Here is a 26,447-nt window from a genome sequence, read left to right as displayed (position 1 = left end):
GAGTATCCTGGATTTAGGCCTCATTTTCATGGGATCTCAGAAAATGAAGGCAAGAATCCTGTTTCTTTGGGATTAGACCTAACCAAAACCCATCTGTCATCTTGGGAAGAGGATGCCGCTGCTTACTGCCCGTTTTCCACCTCCTGGACCTGCAGCTTTGGGTTATGCGCTGGGCGCAGAGCAGCTGCGTGCTTCCATACACGAAGACAAAACATTTCAATACTTATCTTTCATTCCAGTTAATGCTCCGGTTCGGTATCGGGGGCTAGAAACAGGGTCTTTATCACCAAACCTGCATAAAGATAAATATTTGCAGGGAATAGAAACCCTTCTGCATGTGGCATCTTGAAGCATTGCCTTTTCCCATCCAAATCTTTCCGGGCCTGATACTGGGGTCTCGCGTGGCCGGGGTTCCCCTGGGGAGCAGACGAGCACATCCCTGCTCTTCCCAAGGCAGAGGGCTCCCGAGAAGCAAGCTATGGAAACGGGATTTTGGAGGAAAGAGGCCGGACCTCTCCCTGCTGTCTTGGTCAGCTCCCGTGTGGGGATCAGGCTTTTTACCCTTCTTCTGCCGAGCCCGAATACCTTTTGGTCGCGTCCCTACCAGCAAGGAAACATGGAAGTGTGTTTCTTCGAGCTCCCAGCAAGGCAGGAGGCTGTGTTCTCCTGGAATGCCTCGCGGTGGGGACTAAATCTAGCTCTTTTCCCCCAGAGCCTTCGCCCTGGCGAGGTGCTCTGGGCTGTAAGTCAGCTCCGGCTCCCCGCTCTCCTCCGGTCCGTGCAAGCAGCTTTTCTCATCGACATCCCGGCACGAAGGCTGGCAAAGCAAACGTGTGGGATCTCGCTCTGCGCCTTGGTATCTCCTCCTCCCTTCGAGGGGCCGGGGAGCCGGGAAGGGAGATGGATAACCTGAAATCCTCCTGCCGACGAGGTTTCTGCTGCTGACAGGTTCTGGGTTTAACAGTTTGCTTGTCCTTTTTTTTTTTTTTTTTTCCCCCTTTTCCTGACTGCCTAACACAGTTTGTAGGAGAAGAAAGATAATTCACTTTAATGAATTATAAAACTTGTTTCACTGCAGTGGGTCTTCATTTTTCCTTTTGTGTGCAGCAGAGTCACTGTTTGAGTAGAATAAAATTAACTTAGTCCCTGAAAAGACAAAAGAGCTGAAACTCCTCGCTGCTGAGAGGAGCTGAGGGAGGGAGGGGGCAGGCCATTATCTTGAAGGCCCCATATGCTTTGCCAATCGTAATGTTTTGGGGTTGTTTTTGGTAATCTGGAGTTCTAAATTTAAACACTTTGCCATTTAAAAATGGTTCTTTTATGTATATATGCTTTTGTTTTCCCAGTCAGTCGTTGAGAGCTGTCCGCATGTATCCAGAAACAAACTGTGTAAAGTTAATGAAACTCTGCAGCATCTTCCCAACCATCTGCAGGTGTAGCCCCTCCGTCTGCGCTCCAGCACCTGCGTTTAGTGAGGGAGCGAGGTATTGAATGGAAAACCTCCTCGTCCTTCATGCTGCGTGACTTGCTACGTAATCGTAGGGAATTGTAAGATTTGCGCTGAAAAGTATTTGTTAAAGTTGGATCGTTGTCTCAGGCGGCTGCGTGAAGGTCCGCACCAGGGCTCGGACTGGGGAGTAGCTGGAAACCTGGGCATCAGCTGAGCTGCTCCCAGTTTAAAACCACCCTTCAGGTGATGGTTTGTAGCGATTACCCCGAGCGGGCGACTGGTGCGCGGGGTGTAGCCCGTGCAGGTGGAGATGCTGCTCCCAGATCTGGAACGAAGCTGTCCGCTCCCCAGACACGTCTGTTAATGCCCCGCGCAGTCTGGCTTACCTTTGTCACCAGCCGAGAGATGACGCTCTTTAGATTTGCGTTGTTTTTAAAAGGGAATTTTGAGTGAAAGGAAATCAATCAGACAGACGCAGACTTTCAGAGAGTTTCAAAATGGTTGCTTGGTAATAGTCCCTTGTTGTTGAATAAGTCCAAACCTAATGCATTTTCCCCTTCTGTGAATCACTCCTTAACTTGCTTCTTATTAAAGTCCCTGATTCTAATTTAATCTTGGAGACCTGACAAGTTTAAATACCTACTAGTGCAGCGTGAGTCCCATTTGGCATTTCAATAGCTTATTGTTTTAGTCCCTGCAACAATTTCGACAAACCAGCGGCCGCGTGGAGGAAGGCGGCACTTCGGTGTCCGTGGATGGAGCCTCCGCTCTTGATGCGGAGGCACCGGTTTAACGTAAGGCTGCGTGTTCAGTTGGATCAACACACGCGTCCGCTGAAATAGAGGAACGACGCTAATATACTTGTTTTTAAAGGAATGGCTTTTAAGGGAAGATCAGATCCTGAATTTCTTTAGCAATACCGTTTTAAAATAATCTCCCTTCTGGGCTCAGCTGTATTTAGTCAGTGGTTTCGCTGAGATTTGGATAAATCGAAGGAACGACGCAAGCTGCAAGCCACCAAGGACGTCTTAATAAATTGCTGGGCACCATGTGGCGGCTTTGGGTGTTTCCCTCGGTGTGCCGGCGAGCCCATTTTCTCGATGCCTTGCAAATGGGGTTTGGTTGGACCGCCAGCAGCCCCCGGACTCCTTGCTTTCTCTTCCCCCTATGGACTTGGTGGTTGTTTTGCTCTCACGCTGGCATTTTTATGCTAATTGTACTTGCTTTACTCTCCTTCAGTCTGCTGCTCCGAGATACGTGGACCCAAAGTGCCGCTCGCTAGTTTTATGTTTCAGCGCTGAAAACAACCGGACTGGGAAGCCGGCAGCTGCTGGACATGGTTAGCTTCCCACGCTTTGTGGTGAGGATGGAAATAGGACTGCCGTCCGTTCGCTTTCCGGTGGGATAGCACCGTGATGAAAATACCGCGTTGCAGCTAGTCGTGGTGTCATGGATGGTGGCCGGTCCCTTAAAATTGCCATTAGAAGCGAGTGAGGGGAGCTAACCTTGGCACTGTGCTGAAAAATTCAACGGAGATCAGTCCAAGGACAGATCTGAGCCTTGGTTGTGTTGCGTTTTAGAGAGAATTGGTCGTTTTAGAGCGGTTAACCCCAGACCTGGACTGAACTGAGGGAGCGGGGTTGTGCCGGTTGGGCCTAGCCCATAGAAAAGGGAATAACTGCGCACCATGCTGCGCAGTCCTGGCGGCCTTTTCCTGGTGAACGTTGTTCTGCTTCATGTGAGTTTGCTGGTGAAGCCTTGTTAACCAATTCCTTCGCCTGGAGATCAGCAAGCACTGAAGTTGTACTGAATGGCAATTTAGGTCTCTACTTTAAAAAAAAACATTCATTCCTTCCCTCATGTAATCGTCTTCCAGTTTTACCAAAATGTTTTTCAGAGTACTCGTTAGTCTGGAGCTGTATTATGATGATGACGATCATCTGCTTGCTATTAGCTAATGAGAAGGAAGGAAAGAAAGTCCAAAAAACATGAAGAGGGGGGATTTGGTCCAGGATCCCTCTGTTTTGGGGAGAAGAGGCAGCTCGGGTGACAGGTTTCTACCCAAAGGACAGCGCAGGTGGGGAATAAGCAACGAGGGAAGAGATGAGTCCTGGTGAAGCCCACCCTATTCCCACGGCTCGCTGTGCTGCAGAAAGCTGTCCCGTTTGGGTCCTGCTGCGCTGGAGGCTTTCTGGTGCTGCCCAGCGCAAGGAGGAGCAGTGACAGTCCATGGGACCGCTCGTTTCTTTTTTTTTTCCCCCCCAGAAAAATGATTAAGAGAGATTTATTGTTCTTAGATGTGTTGACTTGAAATACCGGCAGCACAGATGCAGGTCTGTATCCTGACCTGCGTTTTAGTCCTTTGGTTCCTCGCGGAGCCTTGCCTGGAGCTTCAGCGCGGGATTTGGGCAACACTGAGGAGCGATGCTGCCGGTGTCACCGTCCTTCGGAGATACAGGGGTGTTGATCGCTCTGAATTGCTGACTTTATTGCTATTCTTATATTTACACCACCAACAACTGTCTGTCGTTGGATGTTTAGCTCTGGTTGAACTTAAAATCCAATAGAAGTGTTGTGATTAAATCTTTTTCTCCTCCCCAACGACTGTCGTGACGTTTGCTGCTCTCTGGATCGTGGGCTTTCTTGTCGTAAGTTCATATATGGGCTTGTGTGTGGCATAGCCTTCCTGCCATCTTCACACCGGGTGTTGGGATCTTCTGGGCTCAACCTCGTTACCAGCCTGTACCTTCAAACCCACCCTCTGCTCTTCACCTCTTCTCCTGCGCGGTTAAATGCGACGGATTCATCGCTTCTCCCCGGTGTCGGGGGCAGTACCCAGTTTTGTTGCTTATTTTGGGGTCGTGGCACCGTCGTCATTTCCTGGGCCGGTGCGTGGTGGTCAGCCCACGGGCTAAACCTCACCCTGCCATAGCTTGGGTACCACGCCACGTTAGTCCTTTAACAACTGACTTTATAATTCAAACTTCCCAAATATTTCATCCCAATAAATTAACTCCAGGCGATTGCATCCAGCTTTTCTCCTCGGCCGCCTCTTTCTTACCTTCCTGATTAGTTACCTGGGGAGGTTTGAAGGTTTGCCGCCCGAGAGACCCTTGCCACCCGTCCTTTGTGTATTATATATAAAAATCCCTGTAAAAGCGTAAATGAAGAGACGACGGGGACTTCTGGGCTAATCACCCGGCAGAGCCGATGGGAATGAGGAGAGATTTCTCAGCGATGGATCACCTGCAGATAATGAATTGGGTTCGGGAAACAGAGCCGCATAAAAGCAGCTATTGTTAGCACTTTTGCAGACTTCGTCAAAGGCCTTTTCATACTGAAAATAGAAGCACCCAGAGGATGGGTCCTTGTGAAAGGACCCTAAAATTCAATTAAATGAACAGTCCAGTGATGTTTTACCAATACCTTTCCCCATCCTGGCCATAAAGATCTTTCAGAAGCCTTGCAACAGCGGGATAAAGGACAGGGCAGGAGGAGAGATGTGAGGCATCTTCAACCACCCCTAATTTGTTGGAAACAGTTTAATCTCTACCGCATGCCTTAAAACAAGGATGAAAGGTCTGGAGGAAGATGGGGAGTATGGAAAAAGCATGAAATGGTCCTAAAAATCAGAGAATGGAAACGGCTGAGGACAGAGAAAAATGCTGAAGAAAGTTTTTGCTGCGGTGGGCTGATGTCGATGAGGTGAGATGAAGAAGTGTAGGATGGAGATTTCCCTGGAGGGAACCAGTTGAGGTAGTGCAGTTCCTCCTTGATACCAGTTGATGTTTCTCCATGACATGGTGAAGAAATTACAAGCTGCAAGGCTGGGCAGGGTCTCCCTGCGGTGCCCAGGGAGGTGAATACCAGTGAATACCAGTGAGTACCAGTGTACGGGCTGGGGCTGCGCTGAGCATCATACATGGACCCACTGTTGGGGAACGGCATTTCAGCTGCGAAGACCCGCGGCCGAGGGCTTAGGCGTGAATGTTGAGAGGCAGTCAGCAAAAACATCTCCATTCCGCGTTTTAAATGAAGAGGGGGTCAACTTTAATCGGACCCAAGCAGCGTTAGGTTAAAGACAACGGCGATCTGCGGAGGGAGAGGAAAACCGGGGTCGGGGTATTGGTGAGAGGCTGCCTCCAGCCCCGGCTGGACTTGAGAAGCATTTCCCAAGTATCGCCGTGTAGGTTTTTTCCCCCGGGATTGACCAAATACTGTGGAAGACGAGTGTTTGCTCCCTGGGAGAAGCCGTGCTTGCCCGTCTCTGCGTGGAGGGGCCGTACCCACCAGCAGTGACCACCAACCGTGGCACGTCGGAGGCTGCGGGTTTCTTCACGCCATATGGAAGAGAGGTTTCCTAATATAATACCTTCTTTTTTCCCCCCAGAGACCCCAAAACATATCATTTCTTCAAGCAGAACCTCAGGATTCTGAAGACTTCTCAGCCGTAACGCGCTTGGGCTTTCTCTTAAAAAAAAAAAAATACTGATTTCTTATCCCGCACTTCTCTTCGTTCCCCCATGACCTGCCACTCGGTCTGCACGGTTTTGGTGGACGCAGCCTGGAAATAAATCTTATTGGGGCCCAAACCACCACCTCGTTAGTTTTATAAATCTATGGTAACTACCATGTAATTAAAGCCTAATTAGTTATTTCCCCCTTTGTAAACGAAATTGTTCCATTTTATCTAATAAAGGCAAACTGGGGTAGTACCAGTGCTTGGAGTGGCAGTGAAACTCTGCTTAATTACCAGATTCTCTGCAGCCCATAGGTTGACTAAATACATGAGAGTTACTGGGTATTATAGATTACATGGTTATTTGTGCGCTGTGTAATAGCTTTATTTTTAGAAGATGATTTGATAATGCTTTCAGCGTGTAAAACCAGTGAAACCTGCGTGCGCTATCTTGAAAAAGATGTAATTTGTAAGTCGGTCACTTCTGCTTGCTCCACAAATAAATTAAGCGTAGTACTAATACTAATTACGTGCAGGGAGTCTCTCCAAATTGACGCTAGCGCTCTCGTTAACCTTTGATTAGCACCATTTTGTGCTTTGCAACCCAAAATGGAAGGTTCCCGTTTCATCAGTTATTTCAGCCGCCCGCTCACACCAACCGTTTTCATCCGAGGCGTTGAGACGCCGATTCCCAGTCCGTGTTTGGTTTGTGCTGGGTTTTGGGGTAATCTGTCCGTTCACCAGCTTTGGAAAATACTTGAACCGATTCGTTAGCGGAGGGGGTTGGACCAGACCGGTCCCCGTAAAGGATGCGGCATGGGAAGGCAGGCGAGTCCTAGGTCTTTCCCTTCGGATAGGAACTTTTAAATGGTAAAGTATATTGGAGATAGAAGTAATAAATGGTAAAATGTCTTGGAGATGCCTTGTGAAAAGGGTAAGGTCATTCAAAAAATTCTGTTCCAAGCTTTTTAACCTATTTCTGGACACGTATCGGTAGATACTTGGGTAGGGTAAGCGTCAGTAGCCCAGCTTCGCTTCGCTTTCACGCCAGGCTCTCCGTCTCTCGGGTTCTCCATTCCGGCTCGCAAAGACGGCGGAATACTGCTTTTATTTCTGCTTTCAGCATAAAGAAACCGAATTTGATAATTCCGGTTTTATAAAAAGCTGATGGGCTCAGCGGAGCCGGACTAGGACGAACGTGAATCGTTTCTGCCCTCGTTGCTTTCGGAGGAGCTGCTCGGTGTGCTGGATGCTCAAAATGCACGTTAATTCCTTAACGAGGCCCCAAACTTGTCACCATCCTCCTTACTGCTGCTTCCTCCTGCGTCGCTTCCGCCTCGAGACTTCAGGGCGTCCCTTTCTTCGCCGTAGGGACCGGTGCCGGTGCTGCAGGGTGAGGAGCCGCGGGAATCGGTCACCTCTGAAATTTGGGTAAAACAGCTCAGCCTGAGGCGCGGCAGAGCCGCTCTCTGCTGGAGTCGGCTCCCAGGTGCCGCGGTGCCCCCGCCGCCCGCCAAAATCCTGCCGGATCCTTCCTTCCCGGCAAAGGAGGGAAGAGGAGATGCCAAATCCGCGGGCGGCGTCTTCAGAACCATCCGGGTGTTTGAAACCAGGTGCGCGTGGCCGCTCCGCTCGGAGCTCCAGACCGGGCTCCGCTGTCCCGGGGGCGCGGAGATGCCCCCCTCCAGCGAGCAGGGATGCGGTCGCCCGCGCCGCCGGTCCACCCTCGTGCCGCCGTCGGCTTCGCCGGCATCCCTCGGCATCTCGGCTGGGACCGGCGTGCCGTGAGCCGGGCGACGGAGGGGATGCTTTGACACCTTACCCTACCTTGGGGTACGGGTTTTTCTCTGGGGGGGGGGTGCTGCGTGCGCCGGCTCGGCGTGCAGAGCGTCGAGGGAGCCGACCGTTGTTTTTCGGGAGCGAAACAGTTAAAATACCATCAGAGGAAAGGAGCTCTCATGAATGAAGACAAAGTTTGGCGGGGGGCCAGGGGCTGCTGGCGGCCGGGGGGAGGGAGGGGGCGGCAGCCAACTGACTCTTGTACCACAACCCACTTAAAAAAAAAAAAAAAAAAAAAAAAAAAAAAAATTTAAAAAAAAAAAAAATTAAGAGATAATTCCATGTCCTGAGGTTACAAACCGGCTGCAACTGGTTTTTTTTTTTTTTTTCTTCTTTTTTTTTTTTTTTTTTCTCTTTTTCCCTGCCCCGCGAGGCATCATGGGTAAAAGTAAGCATCCCCCTTTTCTTTTGTTTAATATAACAGTACAGCGCATGATTGGCAGGGAAGTGCCCGTTTTGAGACAGGGTTTCTGCAGGTCCCTGGAGGGGGATGGCACGCGGGGCCGCCCATGCTCTTCCGAGAGGGCTCCTCGTAAAAAAAGCTTGGCTCTTCCTCGCCCTCCTCTCCCCCCTTCCCGCTCCGCCGTCCCCGCTCCCCGGCTCTCCTGTCCCCCCTTCTTTTCTCCCTAATTTTCTTGACAACTAGAGGAGGCAGCAGGAATATTGTACCTGTAAGTATTCTTTAGACTGTCCTTTTTTTATTTTTTTTTTTTTTTAACAGACAAAAGGCTCTTTATGGATTATCAGATCTGCTTTTTCTCTCCTTTTTTTTTTTTTTTTTAAAAAAAAAAAACCATGAGTTTGGCAGCTAAATGTAATGGCTTTACAGAATATTTTAAGGAGAAAACTAGCACTGTTGCTTGTATTTGCTGTCGGAGCGGTTCCCTTCCCTCCCCCTTCCCCCCCTCCAAAAAAACCCCACCTCTCTCCAGGCTCCGACCATCGCTATTCTGCTGGAATTACTAGATCCGACCCTCCCCGCTCTACCGCTGCAAGGGAAGGCTGATTTCGGGGATTAAAAAAAAAAAAAAATTAAAAAAAATTACTATTTTTTTTTTCTTTTGTCTGTAGCGCTGATGGTTTGATGTAACAGCATCCCCCCCCGCCCCCTTTTATTTTATTTATTTTTTTTTTTTCCCCCCCTCTTTCCATGTCAGCCCCGGCCCCGCTGTGCTCGGAGGCCGCCAGCTGACGGGCGCGCGTGGCTCGCCGCCAGCGCGCAGGAGCGTGCGGCGCGCACAAAGGCAGGGCCCGCAGTCGAGGAAATCGCGGCGCATTATATAAGGAAGCCTGCGTCATCCCCGGCTTGCTCAGCCTGACGGATGGGGAGGAGAGGTGGAGGAGGATGGAGGCGAACGCTCCCCTTCCCCCCCCCATTAGTATTATTATTATATATGTTTTTTTCTAACTGACCGGTTCGTTGAGGGTGGGGAGCGTTTTCCAGCTGGCAGGGCTGGCTTTCCCCAAAGCGTGCGATCGCAGCCAAATTCCCCGTGAAGCAGGAGGAGTGTTTTTATTTTTTTTTTTTTTTTTTTTTCCCCTATTAGGGGCAAAAAGCAGCTTTTTTTCCCTTTCCCCTCTCCCCATCTGCCACAACCTGAAAATGATTTTGTGGGGTAAGGTGTGAGGTCCGTTACGCTGGCTGCAGCAGCCGCGATTGCCTCCTCCTAATAAATTAACTTGGCTAAAAACGCAAACTTAGGAGGGGAAGATAGGAGGGGCAAAGAAGCACTTTTTCTGCCCACCGCCTGCTCCCCACCGTTAGGTTCGTACCGTGCAAAACTCAACCTGGGGCTGCAAAACCCGGGGCTGCTCCGAGCCGGACAGCGGCGATTCGGGGTCTGGGGGGGCCGGGGCTGTGTTTCACGAGCTGTGCAGTCCCCCCCCGCCCCGCCGCAGCCACGGGCGTTTTATCCAGCGAGACGGAGTCGATTTGGAAGTTGCGATGTGTCCGTACCGACCACGTCGCTTTTAGAATCGTAGACAAATATTTTGTCCGTTCGTTTGTTAATTTGCTTTCTCGATGGGGGTCCGGTTTGTCGGGGAAAGGCGAAGGAAGGCGGGTGGGGAGCGGGGCTGTCGGAAGGGGGGGACCGGTGTCTCCCATCGCTCGGAGCTGGGGATGGGAAGGGGAAACGGCAGAACTGTTTAACGAGTTTGCGCCGAAACGACCGTAAGAATTTACGGTCTGCTGCAACCGAGAGACAGCTCCCCGATCCTGTCGAAAACTAGCCTCACGGTTTGTCTTCTAAAATATTTTCTTTGTCTTTTTTTTTTTTTTTCTTCCTTCCTTCCCCTCTCGTGCATCTGAATGGCAGGGAGAAGCCTTGCTTAACCCCCCAATTTATGAATAAGTCTCCTTTTACGCTCGGTGAATTTTTTTAAAGACTCTGTCAGCTATTTTCTCTTTGTTAAGGCTGTATTTAGGACTGTGTGTTTCTTTAAAGCCTCGTGCATGTTCTGCTCTTGATAAAATCTCCACGATAGGCCCTACATATTTTCTTTCTTACCTGCATAAAAATTCCTCCACGGGGCTGTAGCGTAGTATTTCTCTTTGCGGCTCGCACAATAATCCGAGCCCAGCGTAGTATTTCTTGACAACTTACAATCTGTAGCATCAGGATTCAGAGAGCAGCACGTTTTTATTCGATAGTGGGTTTTGGTTTTTTTTTTTTTTTTTACCCCTTTGCATCAGTGTTCTTGCAGATCTCTCTTCAGACTGTCGAGCCGTTAAGTCATAATTACCTTTTTAGGTTATTATCCTTTTTATAGTATTGTATGGAAATGCTCGTCTTGGGAGCCAGCCATTTTGTGTGTGCTGTGTTGAAATGCATTTTACGACGTAGATGTTGGTTTGTGTTCAGCCTAGATGGAAGGGAAGACGTCGGAGCGGTGCCTGTGCCGGGCTCTCGGCAGCCCCTAGACACGCGATTCCATCCCTCGGCGCCGGCGGGCTCCGGACGAGGAGCCCAACCGCGTGAAAGCCGCGGTTTGCCTACGGGCTCGGCGTGTTTTTGAGCGTGCGAGGGGGGTCGTGCGATTCAGGGGTGCAAAAGTGGCTTTGGAACAGCGGGAGCGGAGCACGTTCAGGTAAGTTGGACCTCGCCTCCTCAGCGCGTGTAAATGCCTTTTCTGCTCCCTGAGCCCAGCAGGACAGGGCTTCAAACAGTTTTTATTCCACCGACGTAATAGTTTTTAATATATAAATGACGGCGTGGTGCGGTTCCTGTTGTTTGGAGGGACCAAGATGGTGGCAGAGCTGCTTGGAGCACCTTTGCTCTAACCTGGCCGCGGCGCACGGGGACGGACATGCCGGTCGGGCGTTCGGTCCCTGCAAACGTTACGGATAACGTGGGGATGTTGGGGGCTGGACGCTGGACGCTGGACCAGGTGCCTGAGGTGCTGAGTCTCCTCCGTGCGACTCTGTGTGTTATAAACGCGTTTGTTCTGGTAATCCAGCCCGTTTGCTTTTTTTGAACTAACACAGCCCCAAATGTTTCCGAATTGCGCGTGAAGGTGCCCGCTTCCCCTCGGGTTTTATTTCATGGGGTGGGTAGGGGGGTACCGGCATCGCTTCCGAAACTCTCGTCCCAGTGGGGCTTATTTCTGCTGCGGAGCTGGGGCGAAGTCTGGTGTGAAGTCTAGGCTGAAGCTGGAAGCAACGCTGAGCCATCGATTGAGGCACTCGGGTGGTGGAAGGGCGGCTCTGCGACCGTCGGCTTCCCTGGATGCTTAGGATCTGCTTGGAAGAATAAAAAACACTGGGCTGGGATTTGCTGGGCGCTGGTGTTACTGGCCGTGTGTCGGTGGCTGAAGGATGGCGTCCTTCTGGTTGACGATGGCAACTGAAAACTGGTCTTGCCCGCGTGGGATGCTGGAGGTGCTCTGCCCTACGTGTCGCGTAGCCCGTGCCGGTGCTGGAGATGTTTCTGTTCGTCTCTCCTTCCCTATCAGGCCGGGAGAAAAAGCGCCCTTCTGCTGGAGCGTCGTTAGGCTGTAGCGGTCTGTGCACGCGGATGGACTTACGTGCGCTTGGGAAGAGGAGGAATTAATCTTTATAGAAGATAGCCCTTTTCAAAGGGTTTAGGATGCTTCTGGTCTCCTGAAGCTGCTGCAGATGCCCGTCTATCGGCGTTCGGGTCTCGCTTCTGGGTGGACGGCGCTGGCACGTGTCCGTCACCGCTGCTCCCCACCCAAACTCTGCCGATAGCCCTTGCAAAGGGCTGCGCGATCCTATTCCTCACTCGAGCTGACCAGCTTTCCTTCGGTACAGCCCTCCTCCGCTCTCCGTAGGGCTCTGGTTTAGAGACTTGCTTGTCACGGGGAGGATCTTCTGTCCTATAGGTGCATCCATAAACGTGTGGGCAGAAGATATGCGCGTCCACGCTATCGCTCCCGCAAAATTTTGGGCGTCTGCAGTGCCTGACCATCGTGTGGTCATGCTGTAACGTGGAGTGGGGTCGGTACTACGCCGTCACGAACAGCTTGGCTTTCTATCCAGGTAATCTTTGGAGATGAACTACCCCGAGCGACTTCCTCGCCACCGGTCTCATCCTCACTGCGAGCGTTGAGCGTCCCCGCAGGCTTTAGCGCCCTGCGAGCGCCCTGAACCAGGCAAGGGCCGAAAGATTTGCTTTTGGTGCTTCGTCCTCTGAGAAGGACCCGCGGGCCGGCACCGCCTTCTCTGCTGCTCCGGGCTGGCCGATCGCGGCCGGTGTCGCCCCGAAGCTGCGGCACATTAAGCAGCAGGTAGAGGCAGGGTTGTAAAGGTGATGTCTTACCTGGACGGCAAAGAAACAAGAACAGAAATAAACGTGCCGTCTGCACGCGGAGCGCATCCCTTCGCGCTGTGCGCCGCTACGCGAAGGCGCTGCACGGCCCGTGGCGCACGGCGAGTCCTCGCGCTTCTCCTCCGTGGAAGACGAGCGGCTTCGCAAGGAGCAGAGCAGGCGCCGGGTCTGGTTTGTCCTTTTATTTTCTTTTCATACTTCCTTGGAGGCAGGAATCCAGGTAACCGCCGCCGTTCTGCCAGGGCTGTCGGCTGCCTCTGTGCGGCAGCTCCGCTCATAGAAACTCCTTGTGCTGCTGGAGCAGAGAGTAAGGAAACTGGTTGTTACTGGGCGGGGTGGGACTGGGGAGACCTTGTGTCACTGGAACCACGTGGCTGGGGGAAGATTTTCCTTTTAAGAAATGTCAGAGGAGAGCTGTCGTAGAGTCCGTCTCTTGCCTCGGATGCTTGTGACGGCGGCCAGTATAAACAGCTTCACGGGAAGGCAGGAGTAGAGTTGCCAGGAGGATTTTGGAGCACGCTGCAAAAAGTTTTAGCCCCGGATGATTCAGAGAGGAGGCGGATGAGAGATCCCTCGTGCAGAGAGTCCAGAGCGGAGGAAAGGAGGAGACTTTGCTCCTGCCCGGCTGGGGATGGAGCGTCGGAGCGTGTCCCACCTCGGCTGATCCACGCGTGGTGTGGCTGATGCTGCCGGAGCGCGGGCGGCCGGAGAGCTCCAGCCTGGGAGCTGGAGGAAGCCTTGACAGCGGTGCCGTGGCTTCTGGATGTCGTGGCCTTGACCTCGGGCGCCTCGCTTGGACTTTGCAAGAAAGGAGAAGCGTAGGTTGCACCTCCCGGTCCAGATCCCGTCCGGAGGTGGACATTGGAGGATTTCCGTCTGTGTTTTCTGCACCTGCAGCCTCCCTCTTGGCTCCAGGGGAGTCTTGCTGAGCGTCTGCTGGTTTCTTTTGTACGATTTTTCCTTCTGGTTCTCGGTCGGGCAGGTAGGATGGCACATACCTCGCGTTGCCTTTCAGCTTTGCTGTGTGTCAGCCTGTTAATTGCAACCCATCAATTAGTTCTGGAGGGTCTGAGGCCGGGAATAGCGGCTGGACGATGCGGTTGGTCGCGTAGGAGTCGAGGAAGACAAAAGCGTGGGTTAACACGACAGAGGAGCCCTAAAAGAAAGACAGGGAAAGGGTTGTAACCTCCCGGGGCTTCCCTGAATAAACTCGAGTGGAAATTAACTTCTGCTGATGCTGCCAGATTTCGGTTGCTTGGTCCCACCTTCCTCAGGTAGATCTCAGAGGGATATTTATCTGCACAGGCTGCGCGTCAAGAACCGGCTGTATCTAGTCCCCAGATATACCTGCTGCTCCGCTGTAATATTCATTGTTTTGGCCCAACTCGCTTGTTCCAGCTTTTAAAATAGTTGTGTTGGGTTTGTTTTTTTTTTTTTCCTTGTGGGTGCTGTATCAAATATAAATGGAAAATTGGGCTGCTGCTTTGTTTGTCTGGGAACAGCAAACCTGTCTTTCGAGCACCGGAGAAGTGAAACCGCCTAAAGCTAAAGGAACGTATAGAGGAGCACATGATGCTGAAGCTAATGACTGCCTTGCCCCTGACTCTGCTGAAGGCAGCATCGGCACAGACGGGCACCGGGCTGCGATGCTCTTGCGTTTCCGCACGCAACAACGTGCCCGTGGTGTCGTCCGTGGGCGTGGGGACGTGGTGAACCAAAAATGAAGGTGAGCCAGGAAACCAGTGGTGCTGGAAACGCGTGATTCGAACTGGAGGGGCTGTGGAGAGGAGAGCGCTCGCGCTTATAAACCGGGAGGGGGTACAGGGACCAGCTGGCGCTGGGGTGGAGAAAGAGGTTTGGAGCGCGCCTGGGCGGTGGCGATGTTCGGCAGCTGCTGGAGCGTCGGATTTGGGGACCCAGAGTCTTTGGGAAGAGCGTCTGGCCCCGAGCGACTGTGACTTGTCCCTTATATCGGGGAATTACCGGTGGAGAGCAAGGGCGATGCTCCCACCGCACCTAGGTGCTGCGTGTTGTCCGGCTCGGCTGCGGGAGTTGTGCCGGGATTCCTAGAAGGCGTTTTTCCTCCAACATCGGCCGGTCCGGTCTTGCTGACAATGCCGCGTTTCGTCTCCCGGACCGCCCAGCGTCCCTGCGGCGCGGGGGCTGAGCAGGGTGTCCCCTCTCCTCCGGCCTCCTCCTCCCTGGGAGCCTCTTAAATGTTGGCTCTAAACTGACACCAGCTTTTTTTTTTTTTTTTAGGTAGTCTTGCTCACCTACAGAGCTGCAACTGGAGAAAATTACAGTCTCTATCAAGTCAGAAACAAAACATGTTTTATAGCTCTCTTGTTTTCCCCTGGGGGATTTTGCCACCATTTGAGAATTTTGTTTGAATTTTTTTTTTTTTTTAAATAAAGTTCCTTAGGGAAGCGAGAGGGAGATCTGCTTCCTGGGACGTGCCAGATCTCCAGGAGCGTTTTGCCGGAGGGAGGCGAGTCAGGATGATCTGGTTTGCGATGCCGTGTTGGTGAAGATGTGCCGTCGTGCCCGTTGCCTCCCGTCCTTCAGGTGTGAGCCGAGCACGCCCGTGTTGTCTGGTGCAGCTGAACGGCATCGCTCCACGTGCACCCGTTTAACGTGGTCCTATTACTGGCTGATTAACGAAGCCGGTTTCTTCTGAAAAGCGGCTAAAATTCAGAGAGGGGGTGGAAATCTGCTCTTGCTTAGTTTATAATCCCAGATTGCTGCTAAAGAGATGTTCCACAGCCAGTCCTTGTTCACGAGTCAAACCGGGGAGGTTTAATCTCTGCTCTTCGTTTGGGTCACTGGGGCACGGAGCAGGGCCGGTGCTGAAGCTCCTGGCTGTCTGACCTTCCGACTCGCTGAATAGCCCGTGGTTGAAAGAATTCCTGCTCTTTTCTGCTGATTTTTGGATGAAGTCGAGTGCTCTCCCCTGGCTTGCCCAGTTCTGCAGTCGAGGTGCTCTGGAAATTCCCAGGGCTCCCAGTAAAGCTGGAGTTTTTCCTCTCCCCCTCCCCCTCCTCGCAGCTGAGTGCTAACGCTGAAGGGCCCCATTCAATAAAGAATCTGAAGCCTAATTTAATTTTTATTGAATCTGGCTGAAAGCGTGTGCTCCTTACCAAGCCTGGAAAGCCTCCTCTTGAAAGGATTAAATAGTTGTGGTACCTGTTTCTGATAACAGTGCTTTTGATTTGTTTCTAGCACCGAAGCCACTTATGTTAACGGGGGAGGGCATTTTGAAACCCTTCAGACACCATCTACTCGCGTCTCTGCAAGCAGGGGTTTCATTCATGGTCTGCTCGGTCCTTCCCTCCTGCAGCAAGGGGATGCTGCCGAAATCCCGCTGGCTGCTGGCCGTCGAGTTCTGGAGGCTGGTGCGTTGTTTCCTCGGTGTTTGTCAGCCCGGATCTTGATTTCCTACCCGGTGCGTTCCTCTTCTGCGTCCTGAGACGGCGTTTCCGTAATTTTCCAAAAGACAAACTGTTCATCCTCCAGCTCCGTGCTAGCGGGTGACGGCAAAGCTGGAAAATCACGGGGGTGCTGTGATGCTCGGGGACGTGGTACCACTCTCGCGATGGAGCAAGACGTCTCCACGTAGGTGAGGGACACCCAAAAACCCACTTTGGTGATGGGACCGGTAGGTCTCTGGGCTTTCTGCAGGGAGAGGGAGGCGGAAGGAGACCTTCTCTTTCCCCACGTAACAGTTCAAAGCGGCTGCCGCGGGTCTTTAAAGGAACGCTCACGTTTCATGGCGGTGCTTTAGCTTGCTTAAAGAACTGCCTGCGAAGGGGCATGGCTCGATCTGAGACTTCATCGGAGCCCAGCAACTCTCCCTTTGGGTACCTGGCTTTTTTTTGTCCGTGCCGGGTTTGCTGGATGTGGCACCTTTCGGTGCAGATGTCACCTTTCATATTTTTTAAAACGGGTACATTTTTACGACGTTCTGATGGTTTTCCTCGCGCAGGTACATCTCACTCCCCTTCCGAAGGCCAGAAGACACCCGCTGTGCACTCAGGAAGCCTGAGCCTCCTTTGTGCGCTCTGGTATTGTTTTATTTTTCTGCTGTTTTATTTTTTCTTGCTGCATTTGTCTTGGCGTCAGAACACATGACGTGAAATATCCATGTGCGTGAAGCAGTGCAAGGTTTTTGAGTACCAAGACATAATTGGGTGAAATTGCTTCAGATTGCTCATCAGTCAAGGTGGCACCAGCTCTCCTGTGCTCGGTGTGTGTTGCTTTGGGGTTTTTTTAAGCGATATATTCAGCTTACGTACCAATGTGGAGCTCGTTTCATAGGGACGAAGCGGCTTCCCAGTAGGGAAGAACCTGCAGGATGACTTGACCGCACCGTGGGTGGGTACCACTATCTAGGGATGCTTTTTTAACGTGTCCTCAAGCAAACGCCGAAGCGACGGCCGGTTAGAAAGCGCCTGTGCGCCCTCCCCGTGCGTCAGCCTTTGTCTGCCAGGTATCTGGACTTCTCCCTCCTCCTCCTCGCTCTCTTTTATCTCCCAAGAGTATGAAGTGGAGGAAGCAGCCGTGGAGGCCCTTTCATGGCTGAGTTAATTGGAGCTCGGCGCTTTCCCAGCAGCCGGATCCAGACCGCAGCGCTGGGTGCGGTGAGGCTTCTCTCTATCCCATGGTGTCTTAAATAACCCACCGCCACTCACTTCAATTTAACCTGGGGTCACTTCTTAGGGATGGGGGTGGAGAGCAGCATTTTATGTGTCTTCCTTGGCTTGCCCGTGCTTGCCTTTCTATATTTGGTTGCAGTAGACGTGCATTTTCCTGCAGAGAGACGAGACTGTCAAGTAGAAAGAAGTCTGAGGTGCTCACCCTGAATTCGGCAGCCTCTTTGAGATCGGGCTGTGCCAGAGGCTTGGTCGGACTTTTTTTCTATTGCATTCCAGATTTGCATTTGTTTTCTTGCTGCCTGCCACGACTGCGCCCCTTTTTTTAAGAGTAAGGTCTCTCTAGCCCGGTTCGTACCCTTGAAACCATATTGATGCTGTAGTTGAACTCGTGTGACAGCTGCACTTCGGAAGATGTGTAATTATAGGGGATTTAGAACTGAGCCAGAACAACATTTTCCTGGCAGAAATTTGGCTCAGCGAAGCTTTATCTCGTGAGTGACTTGGAGCCAAGTTTAGGAAGCTCCACCTGAAGCGAGCGTGGAGGAGCAGAGGTGCCCGAGATTCGGCTGCTTTGGCCTCGTCTTTCAGCTCGGAGCGCGCAGACCTTATTAACGAGCCCCCGCGAGCCGCTGGCCTGCGGAGCGAAAAAAGTTATCGGCGTTCTTGAGACGGCCCCGTCTTAATTCTGACTTATTCCCTGGTTGTTTGTCACCGTCCCCAGCCGCGGTCTGCATGTTGGTAGGTGAAGACCTCACCGAGCTGGTCTTTCCTTCTTTTCAGGTGGAGCTCCCTTGGCTTTTTTTTGTTGAGGCTGGTTTCTTATCAGCCTGGGAGCAGAGAGATGGGGTTGGGATGGGCTCTGCGGCTCCTTCCCCTTTTTTTACTGCATCTGTTTGCCACGGGGCATTTTTGCACCTGGAGGAGAGGCAGGCGGTCGGCCGGGGAAGATGGAGAGTGAGCGTGGGTGGAGATGCTCTTGTGTGTGCCTTCATCCTTTGAGTGAGAAGCGCCTCGCATTCCTCGCCGACTAACAGGGCAACTTCGCCCGAGAGAGTAGAAAGAGCAGGAAAAACCGCATGGTAGGGGATTTTCTGTATTTTGGAAGCTTGCTACCAAACTTGGCGTGCCGTGGCATTCATACCGATAGCGGGGGAGACTCAAAGCACGCCCCGGGTCCCCTCAAAAAACCAAAAGTCCATGGCATGAAGCCTGCGAATGAAGCCTTACAAAAACCAAGGCTGGGCACGCGTGGTGCGAGAAGGAGCCGAGCCGCCCTCATTGTGTCCCCGGACGACTCGAGTGTTTTCCGGCTCCCCTTTCTAGTAAATCTTGTCAAGTGGCGGACGGCGGTGTGTTAATGCCGAACGAGGGATTGGGCCCTCGTTCTCAAGGGTTTTGGGGTGCTCTCGCCCTTCAGGTGCGTGCGGTTCCTTCTGCTTGGGAAACTCCCCGCCTGGCTGGTTTAGGATTGGGACTAAAAGCGCGCAGCACCGCTGCCGGCAGGTCACCGCATGCAGGCGCGTGGGAGGTCGGCGCTCCCCGGGGCGGGAGGCTGGGCTCGGAGGTCCCCGCCGGCCCCGGGGGAGTTAAGCCGGGTCTGCCGCAGCCGTTTTCTGTTTGCTGTATTACTGATTGTGTCCTTATGTCAACCTCTGTCCCGCAGGATGGACAGGATGACGGAAGATGCTCTGCGCCTGAACCTCTTGAAACGGAGCTTGGATCAAGCAGACGATCGGGATGATGTCCTGGCAAAGAGGTTGAAAATGGAAGGACATGAGGCCATGGAGCGCCTGAAGATGCTGGCACTGCTGAAGAGGAAAGACCTCTCGGGCATCGAGGTGCCCCACGAGCTCCCGGTGAAACAGGATGGTGTGAAAGTCTATGAAGAAAAGCTGAATGGGAGCCTTAGGCCCCATGGGGATGGCAGGACTGCAGGGAGGCCGGGGAAGGAAAACATTAACGATGAGCCGGTGGATATGAGCGCGAGGAGAAGGTAGGTGCCAAACGGCCAGAGTCTGTAGCGTGCCTGTTGTTAATCCTGTGCTCTGCCAGATGCGAGAACCCAAGTCAGAAATTAAATCGACGTTTTGCGGTCCTGGGGGCCTGGGGGAGTCTTCCCGGTGTCTGCGAGGTCCCTTTGGCTGAACGCCGAGGAGCGGAGCTTGCTCTCCCAGTAGAGTTTCTCTGGAAGGCATTCAGCACTGTTCTTTCATTGTTTTTGCTTCTGCTGCCCTTCTTATTCCTCCCCAAAACCGGATGGATTTTGTTTCTTCCTCCATCCATACGTTCGGTATTATAAGCTACAACGGTTGGGTGGCTGGCGGAGCAGACCCTGCCGGTGCGCGCGAAGGAGGAGGGCTTCCCCTCCAGCCAGGACTTTTTATTAGCACCTACAAAAGTGTCAGCCGAAGTCCTTTACTTAGCTGGAGGCCAGATCTGAGCAAGCGGCGCGGACAGTCGCTCTCGAAGCTGACCCTGGTCAGGCCAGTGCCTCTGCGAGGGAGAAGTAAACGTTTTTTCCTGCTGAGCCTGAGACTGCTCACGAGAAGCAGTTGCCTGAGCGATCGAGTGCTGGTGAGTTGTGTCTGTTTTCCAGGAGAAGCTTTGGCGTTCTTCACGCTCTCCGTATGTGCAGCGCGCGCACACACCTGATTTTTATCATCGGTGAACTCCGGCAACTCAATTTCCGCAGCCAACATCTGCAGCCAGGTTCTGCGCGGGGGAGTTGGAAGGTCACACATGAGAGCCCGTCCCTTGTGCCGCGCAGCACCGGTGCATCCCGCCTCTGTTCTTATTTCAGCTTTCCTGGGAGGGAGAAGGAAACAAATGTTAACGATTTTGATTTTTGGCTTGATTTGGATACCGAACCAGCGCAGGCTTGGCTAAGAGGCTGAGGAGCAGAGCGGAGGAGTCCTGTTTTAAGTGGGTGCAAAGCGCTGAGACCTTCCCGTGATGTTTTGCTTGGTGAAAAGCTGGACGTGAGCCGGCAACGTGCGCTGGCAGCCCAGAAAGCCGACCGAATCCCGGGCTGCATCGGCAGCAGCGTGGCCAGCAGGGCGAGGGAGGGGTCCTCCCCCTCTGCTCCGCTCTGGTGAGACCCCCCGGGCGCTGCGTCCAGCTCGGGGGGCCTCAGCACGGGAAAGACCCGGACCTGTTGGAGCGGGGCCAGAGGAGACCACAAAAATGATCCGAGGGATGGAAAAAGGCCGGGAGAGCTGGGGTTGTTCAGCCTGGAGAGGAGAAGGCTCCGGGGAGACCTCACTGCGGCCTTTCAGTACTTGTAAGAAAGATGGGGACAGGCTTTTGGTAGCGATAGGACAAGAAGTAATAGTTTTAAACTAAAAGAAGAGAGATTCAGACTAGATATAAGTAAGAAATTGTTTACGCTGAGGGTGGTGAGACACTGGCACAGGGTGCCCAGAGAGGTGTCCCCATCCCTGGGGACATCCACGGTCAGGTTGGACGGGGCTCTGAGCACCCTGCTCTGGTTGAAGATGTCCCTGCCATGGCAGGGATTGGACTAGATGACCTTTAAAGGTCCCTTCCACCCTAAACCATTCCATGATTCTGTGTTTTCTTGGTGCCTCAGAAGAATGGCTGCACCCTGCTCAGGAACCAGGTATCTGCGGCTGAAGCGTGTTTGAAGGAGGCGGGTGGTAATTCCTGTGCGAAGCTGCAGCCTGCAACCACAGGAGCTGCGTTCATGGGCCTGGAGGGAGATGCCGGTGTCCCAACTGGTTGAGAACGTCTTTGCGTCTGGACGTACGGAAAGTTTGGCTGCTTCGGCAGGAAGGTCCGAGGGCAGGGTGAGCCCTCTCCGTGACGGGGTGCGTGCTGCCAGCGTCGTCTGTTCTCGCTCTCCCTGTTCATCGAGGAACTGGGATCGTGATTCAGCAAAACCGGGGGTTGTTTGTCTTCGTCCATGCATCATATCGGGGTCTTTTCCTGTTGGCTTTTGGATAACGAGGGGGTGCTGCCCGCGCTTCTGGGGGGCTCCTGTCCCCACGGGGGCTGGTGAGCAGGTGATGGATGGGGGATTTGAAGGCAGGGGATCTCAATGCTTCAAGCCCCTTCTGGGTGCTGTCAGTATAGTAAATATTATAAAGATTAATGCCTTCATAGGCACTTCCTTATCTGTCACACCCTGGCTTGCCAGAGCATCCGAAGTGGTGAACAGACCTGGAATGCCGGAGGTGGGAAGAAGAAAACCACGTGGATTATTTTGCTTTAATGACAATATACGTGGCTTAAATCTGCCCGGCCACCTCTGCCACTGGTTTAGCCTCCCGTAAAATCTGAAGAACTGCATGCGGTGGGGCAGAGACATTATTATTGTGGACCACGGGAGTTTATCTGCGCTCGTGGGAGCATTTGGGTACAAGCAACACCCTTTGTGGGTGCTCGGGGTTTACTTGTGTCCTGCTCCGAGTGCATCGTCGGGGTGCGGCACCTCTGCAAAGTGCCGTTCTCCCAAAAAGCCCTGTGGGTGAGACAGCACGGCTGATACTCAGCCGCTGGGCAAATGGGTTTAAGCTCTCGAGGTGTTAAACGCTGTAGGAATAACCGTGGCTCTGGGTAGGTTCCTCGCAGGTCGCCTGCTCCCCGAAGAGCTGGCAGGGGAGTGTGGGGCACGGCTGAGGGCTGCGTGCTCCGCTGAGTTGCTTGAATGTTGTGCAGGACGTGGGGCATCCACGGACGCGTGAATCACTAACTGTGATTGAAAAGAAATCCGCCCTAAAAAGAGGTAGAAAAATTCTGCTACAAGTTTTGAAATAATTGAGTGCGAAAAAAAGTGTCTTTAGCAAGAGAAATAAGGCTGGGGGTGTTTAATTTTCCAAACCAGCTGATAAGGGGTCACTGAGCTGGAGTTTGCTTGGGAATGTGCTCCACGTCTCCTCACCTCTGCCTGCCTCCTGCGCTGTCGGCGCAGCTCTTCTTCCAGTAGTTTTGTTGTAATTATGCTCTTGCCTTGACAAAAGTAAATAAAACAACCCTGACGTGTTCAGCAATTCTTTGCAGATGGCCCTGTTTTCCCCTGTCTGGCTTTGACTCCGGCTTTGCTTTTTTCCCCTCGATGGAATGTAAATAAAACAGCCTGGATGTATCTGGATGCTTGTGCAAAATAATCACCAGCAGCCGTAATGACAGCCCGCGTTTAGGAAAATCCTGAACCAAAATCCGATGCTTTATTACTCCGGTTGTGCCCGAGATGTGGCCGAGGACGCAAGAGGAGCAAGAAAAGCTGTTGTGCTTAATGCTTGATTGCCTTCAGTCTCTCTGGTCCGATAGCCCGGGATGCAGTCACTCAAAGCGAGCGCATCCAGAGGCTTGCAGCAAAATAAGGGACTTGGTTTTGGTGCCTGCGGGGTCTGTGCGAGCGGCCCTGATGCTGATGGGGGAAGGGACCCTCGGCTGAAGCCTGACGCGTTGTGATTTTTGATCCTGTGCGTACCGCAGAGCCTCCTCTCCGAACACGTGGTCGTCACGGTATTTGTTGACATTTGAAACTCTGGGGAATGGTGGCTGGGAGTTGACCCGGGATACCTGCTTCGTTGGGAGGACCTGTTTATTCCTGAGCGGTTTCGTGTATAGACGTGCCCTAACGGATACCCTGGAGATGGGCACCTTGGGTAGCTCACGGCAGAAGCCAGATAAAACGCCGTGGGAGGGTGACGGGCCGCTCAAGAGCTGTTGAAGACTCACGCAAAAGCAGCTCTTGCTCTTGGCCAGCTAAATATAAAACTCCGTGGATGCAGGGTGGTTTGCCTGGAGTGGCTCGGGCTGACTTTATCTCGATAGGATGCTCTGGACCTTCTCTGCCGAGCGCGCTGCTGGGACGGACCACAAACTCAGCCCCAGCTGGAAACCCTCCTGCCACCGGCGACCTGAGAAACCTCCTCCTCCGCTCCGGAGAGGGAGCAGCAGCTGGAAAACCCCTGGTTTGGGTCCCACACAGAGCGGCCGTGGGGTGCTGAAAGGAGATCCGCAAGAACAGGATATCTATTGATCAGCAGATACCGCGTTCATATGATGCCTTAAGTGTGCGATGGCCCACAAAGAGGCCATTGAGGGCTCTGAAATAACGCACCCACAAATACCACGCAGAGCTGTGTCCCAGCGCTTTTGGGCTCAGCCAAGAGCTTTCACGGCTTTGATTTCTTCTTTTTTTTTTTTTTTTTTTCTGATGGTTTGGAGCCGCGCTGCTGGGGGCATTTCTCCAGCTGAAGAGCGACTTGCAAACGCCGTGGTCGATGGGGTTTGCAGTGCAGCGGCCGGAGAAGGGGGCAGCTACGCAGCACTAGCGCTTTGAAATACCCACGAAAGCGGCTGTAACGTTTGGGAGACGAAGCTGCCAAAGGCAAAACCCCCTGCGAGCCAGCGTCCTGCTCCGAGCACCCTCTCCGGACCCACCGCCCTCGGAGCGGCCGAGCCTGGGAGCTGGGATTCGGCTCCGTGCTTCCTCCTGGGTGTTCAAAGCTAGAAGTTTCGGATAAGATAATCTGTGCATCTCCTCCCCACCAGCCTCACACCAAAGACCTTCCAGTGCGCCCGAGAGCGATAAGTCTGTCTGCCTCGGTGGCAGCGCGCCCGGCACCTTTATAACCGCGGTGCTCGTGCTGCTTCGCGCTGGACTATTTAGCATTTTTCCAAGGCTCTCCAAGCACCATTACATTAAATTGATGATAGCAGAGGGCTTTTATTAGTGCCTCCTTACTCTGAACGATGCCACCACGAACAGTGCGGTGCTTGGATACAGCTGGATTATAGCATTGATTTTTTTTTTTTCTTTTTTTCTTTCCCCCCCCCCCCCCCGGTGATGGGCTGTTGGCGTTGCTGCTCCTTTCATTTACTGATTTCTAGGTCACGCTTCAATTGGATCTTTTGACTCCACGCAGGGTATTTATTCAGATTTTCCTTTATGGAGTGACCTTTTAAAATAGATTTGTCTTGAGATAGGCTTGGAGTATTTACATTTCTGTTAACTGGGGGAGTTTGCCCGTTCTCATCTCCAGCACCGTGGTGATCTTCCTGAGTAAGTACGAACAACACCAGGCCAGAGCATCTACCCCGTTCCCTCTCATCCCGGCACCTGGCTACGGTTCCGTCTCTCTATTTAGTTACTGTATGGCTCATTATTAACACCCGACTGCTCCTCTCGCAGATAGGATTTGCATCACGTGTTTGCTTACCTGGCGCTTAAAACAACCCACCTTTCACCCTGGTGAAGAAAACGTTTTTGAACGAGTCTTTTCCCTCCTGCGAGCGGAGGATGCTTCTGTCCTAAAGCCGGCAGTCCGCTGGTGCTCCGCGCAGAGCGGTGCCGAGCGCCGGTTCACATCCGTGGTGGAGGGGAGGGTTGTCCCGCTCCCAGATTTGCTGCCGATGTCTCGGTGTTGTGGCTCAGGTTTTGTTTGTTTTTTTTTTTCCCCTCCCTTTTGTTACGCAGTGACCAGGACAGGGGACGATTAACCCCTTCGCCAGATATAATTGTCCTCTCCGATAATGAGGCATCCAGTCCCCGTTCCAGCTCTCGTATGGAGGAAAGACTTAAGGCAGCAAATCTTGAAATGTTTAAGGTAAGGGGTTTCTCGGCTCTCCCGGAGAGCCGTTCTGCTGCAGGGGGTTCTGCTTTTCTGAAGGGTTTGGGAGCTGAGGGGGTTTCTGAGCAACGCGGTAACTTCTGGGCGTAACGATCCAGCTCTCGCATCCTTGGTTATCCCCGGTCCAGAGTCTTGCTCGTATAAAAGCTTCCTCATGCTCTCTTGCCACCAAGGCAGGTTTCAGCTGTTTGAGTTTTGACTGATTTTTCTGCCTTTTGGTAGGGTAAAAGCATAGAGGAGCGACAGCAGCTGATCAAGCAGCTTCGGGATGAGCTACGGCTGGAGGAGGCCAGGCTGGTGTTGCTGAAGAAACTGAGGCAAAGTCAGCTGCAGAAGGAGAATGTGGTACAGAAGGTGAAGCTCCGAGCAGCATCGTTTGGGGCCGGGTGGGATAAGGGGAAGGTGCTTGGCCTCGCAGCAGCCTGTTAGCGGGCAAACACGACGGCTTGCTCTGCTCTTGGACCTTCCTTTACTCCGTGTTTGTCCTCCTGTGTGATGTTTCTTCCCAAATTGGGTCTGTAGCGAACCCACAGCCCATCCTGCCTGGCGCGCTGCCCTCGCGGCCGGCTGAGAAGATAAATCTGTGCAGCTCCGAAGTATTAGCGTTGGATGTAGCATCGATGAGGCTTGGTCCACGTCAGCTCTGGCGATGGATTTCCTTCCCAAGCACCGTGCACTGATGCCGGTTCTCATTTTCTCTCAATCTAGACTCCAGTTGTCCAGAATGCAGCGTCTATTGTCCAGCCATCTCCTGCTCACGTGGGACAGCAGGGACTGTCCAAGCTTCCCTCCAGGCCTGGAGCTCAGGGGGTTGAGCCTCAGAACTTAAGGACATTACAGGTGAGCCTTCCTGACACCCGTTTTCTGTGCAAAAGGCTATAATTTTGCCTGGTGCATACGCCACGCTGCATGTTTGTCTCTGCCTGATCGAGATGCTTTTTCCAAGAGGCAGATAAATGCTGGCAGTTCTCAGCACCGTCAGCAGAACAGTCTGGTGTCCCACAGTTGGTCTGGGAAGTTCTCTCTTTGAAGCTGATCAGCGGAGATGAACCATCCCCGTAACGCTTCATTGCCTGTCCCAGCTCTTGGCCCCTTGCACGATGTGCGTGGGGAGGTCTGGGGAGCGCTCTGCAGCTTCAGAAGTGGCAGGTTTTTCAGCAGGGAGGTCTGGAGGTTAGTCCAGCCCACGATTCGGGTCGTGTGGGGTGGAAGGAGCGGAATTCAGAGGTGGTGGCCCCGAAGCAAGTTGTCTGCTGCTTGGCGATGCAAGTTGTAGGGCTGCAGGGAGAAAACGGCTCGTTTGCACGAACCCGCAGGAAGGGCCGGTCAGACCGTTTTGAAATGGTGCAGAATGGTCAGAGGAAGAGGGTGAAGAAAAATGCAAACAAAGCAGGGAATTGAAATGTTTACCTTCTTTGGGAAAGCGCCATGGGCAGAGCGGGGTGCTGTCTGCCACGGCTACCTTTCTGGAAGAATGCTAATTCTAGATGACACGATTGTTTAATGTTGCGCGGGTAAACAAGAAGCCAACGGTATGAGCTCACTGGAAGAAGGGAATCGGCGTGTGGAGCGGGATGTTGACGCTGACGGGCGATGGGGGTTTCTTTCCTGGGGCTTGGTTCAGCTCCGCTGCAGGACCTGGGGTCCCCTGGCACC

The 26,447-nt window shown here is 52.8% G+C and overlaps 1 protein-coding gene across 1 annotated transcript in view; it reads left to right on the top strand.

The window, feature by feature from the left end:
• Positions 1-26,447, top strand: part of GATAD2B (GATA zinc finger domain containing 2B) — a 44,089-nt gene that overhangs the window by 6,871 nt on the left and 10,771 nt on the right. Inside the window, exons 2-5 of the mRNA XM_075176106.1 lie at positions 18,854-19,183; positions 24,638-24,767; positions 25,014-25,145; positions 25,500-25,631. Coding sequence (XP_075032207.1) covers positions 18,855-19,183; positions 24,638-24,767; positions 25,014-25,145; positions 25,500-25,631 — 723 coding nt within the window. The 5' untranslated portion in view covers position 18,854. The remainder of the gene's footprint in view (positions 1-18,853; positions 19,184-24,637; positions 24,768-25,013; positions 25,146-25,499; positions 25,632-26,447) is intronic.

Source organism: Calonectris borealis, chromosome 29 (genome assembly GCF_964195595.1).
Source record: "Calonectris borealis chromosome 29, bCalBor7.hap1.2, whole genome shotgun sequence".
Lineage (NCBI taxonomy): Eukaryota > Metazoa > Chordata > Aves > Procellariiformes > Procellariidae > Calonectris > Calonectris borealis.
Note: the sequence above shows the minus strand (reverse complement) of the source record. Positions and strands in the feature narration are given on the sequence as shown.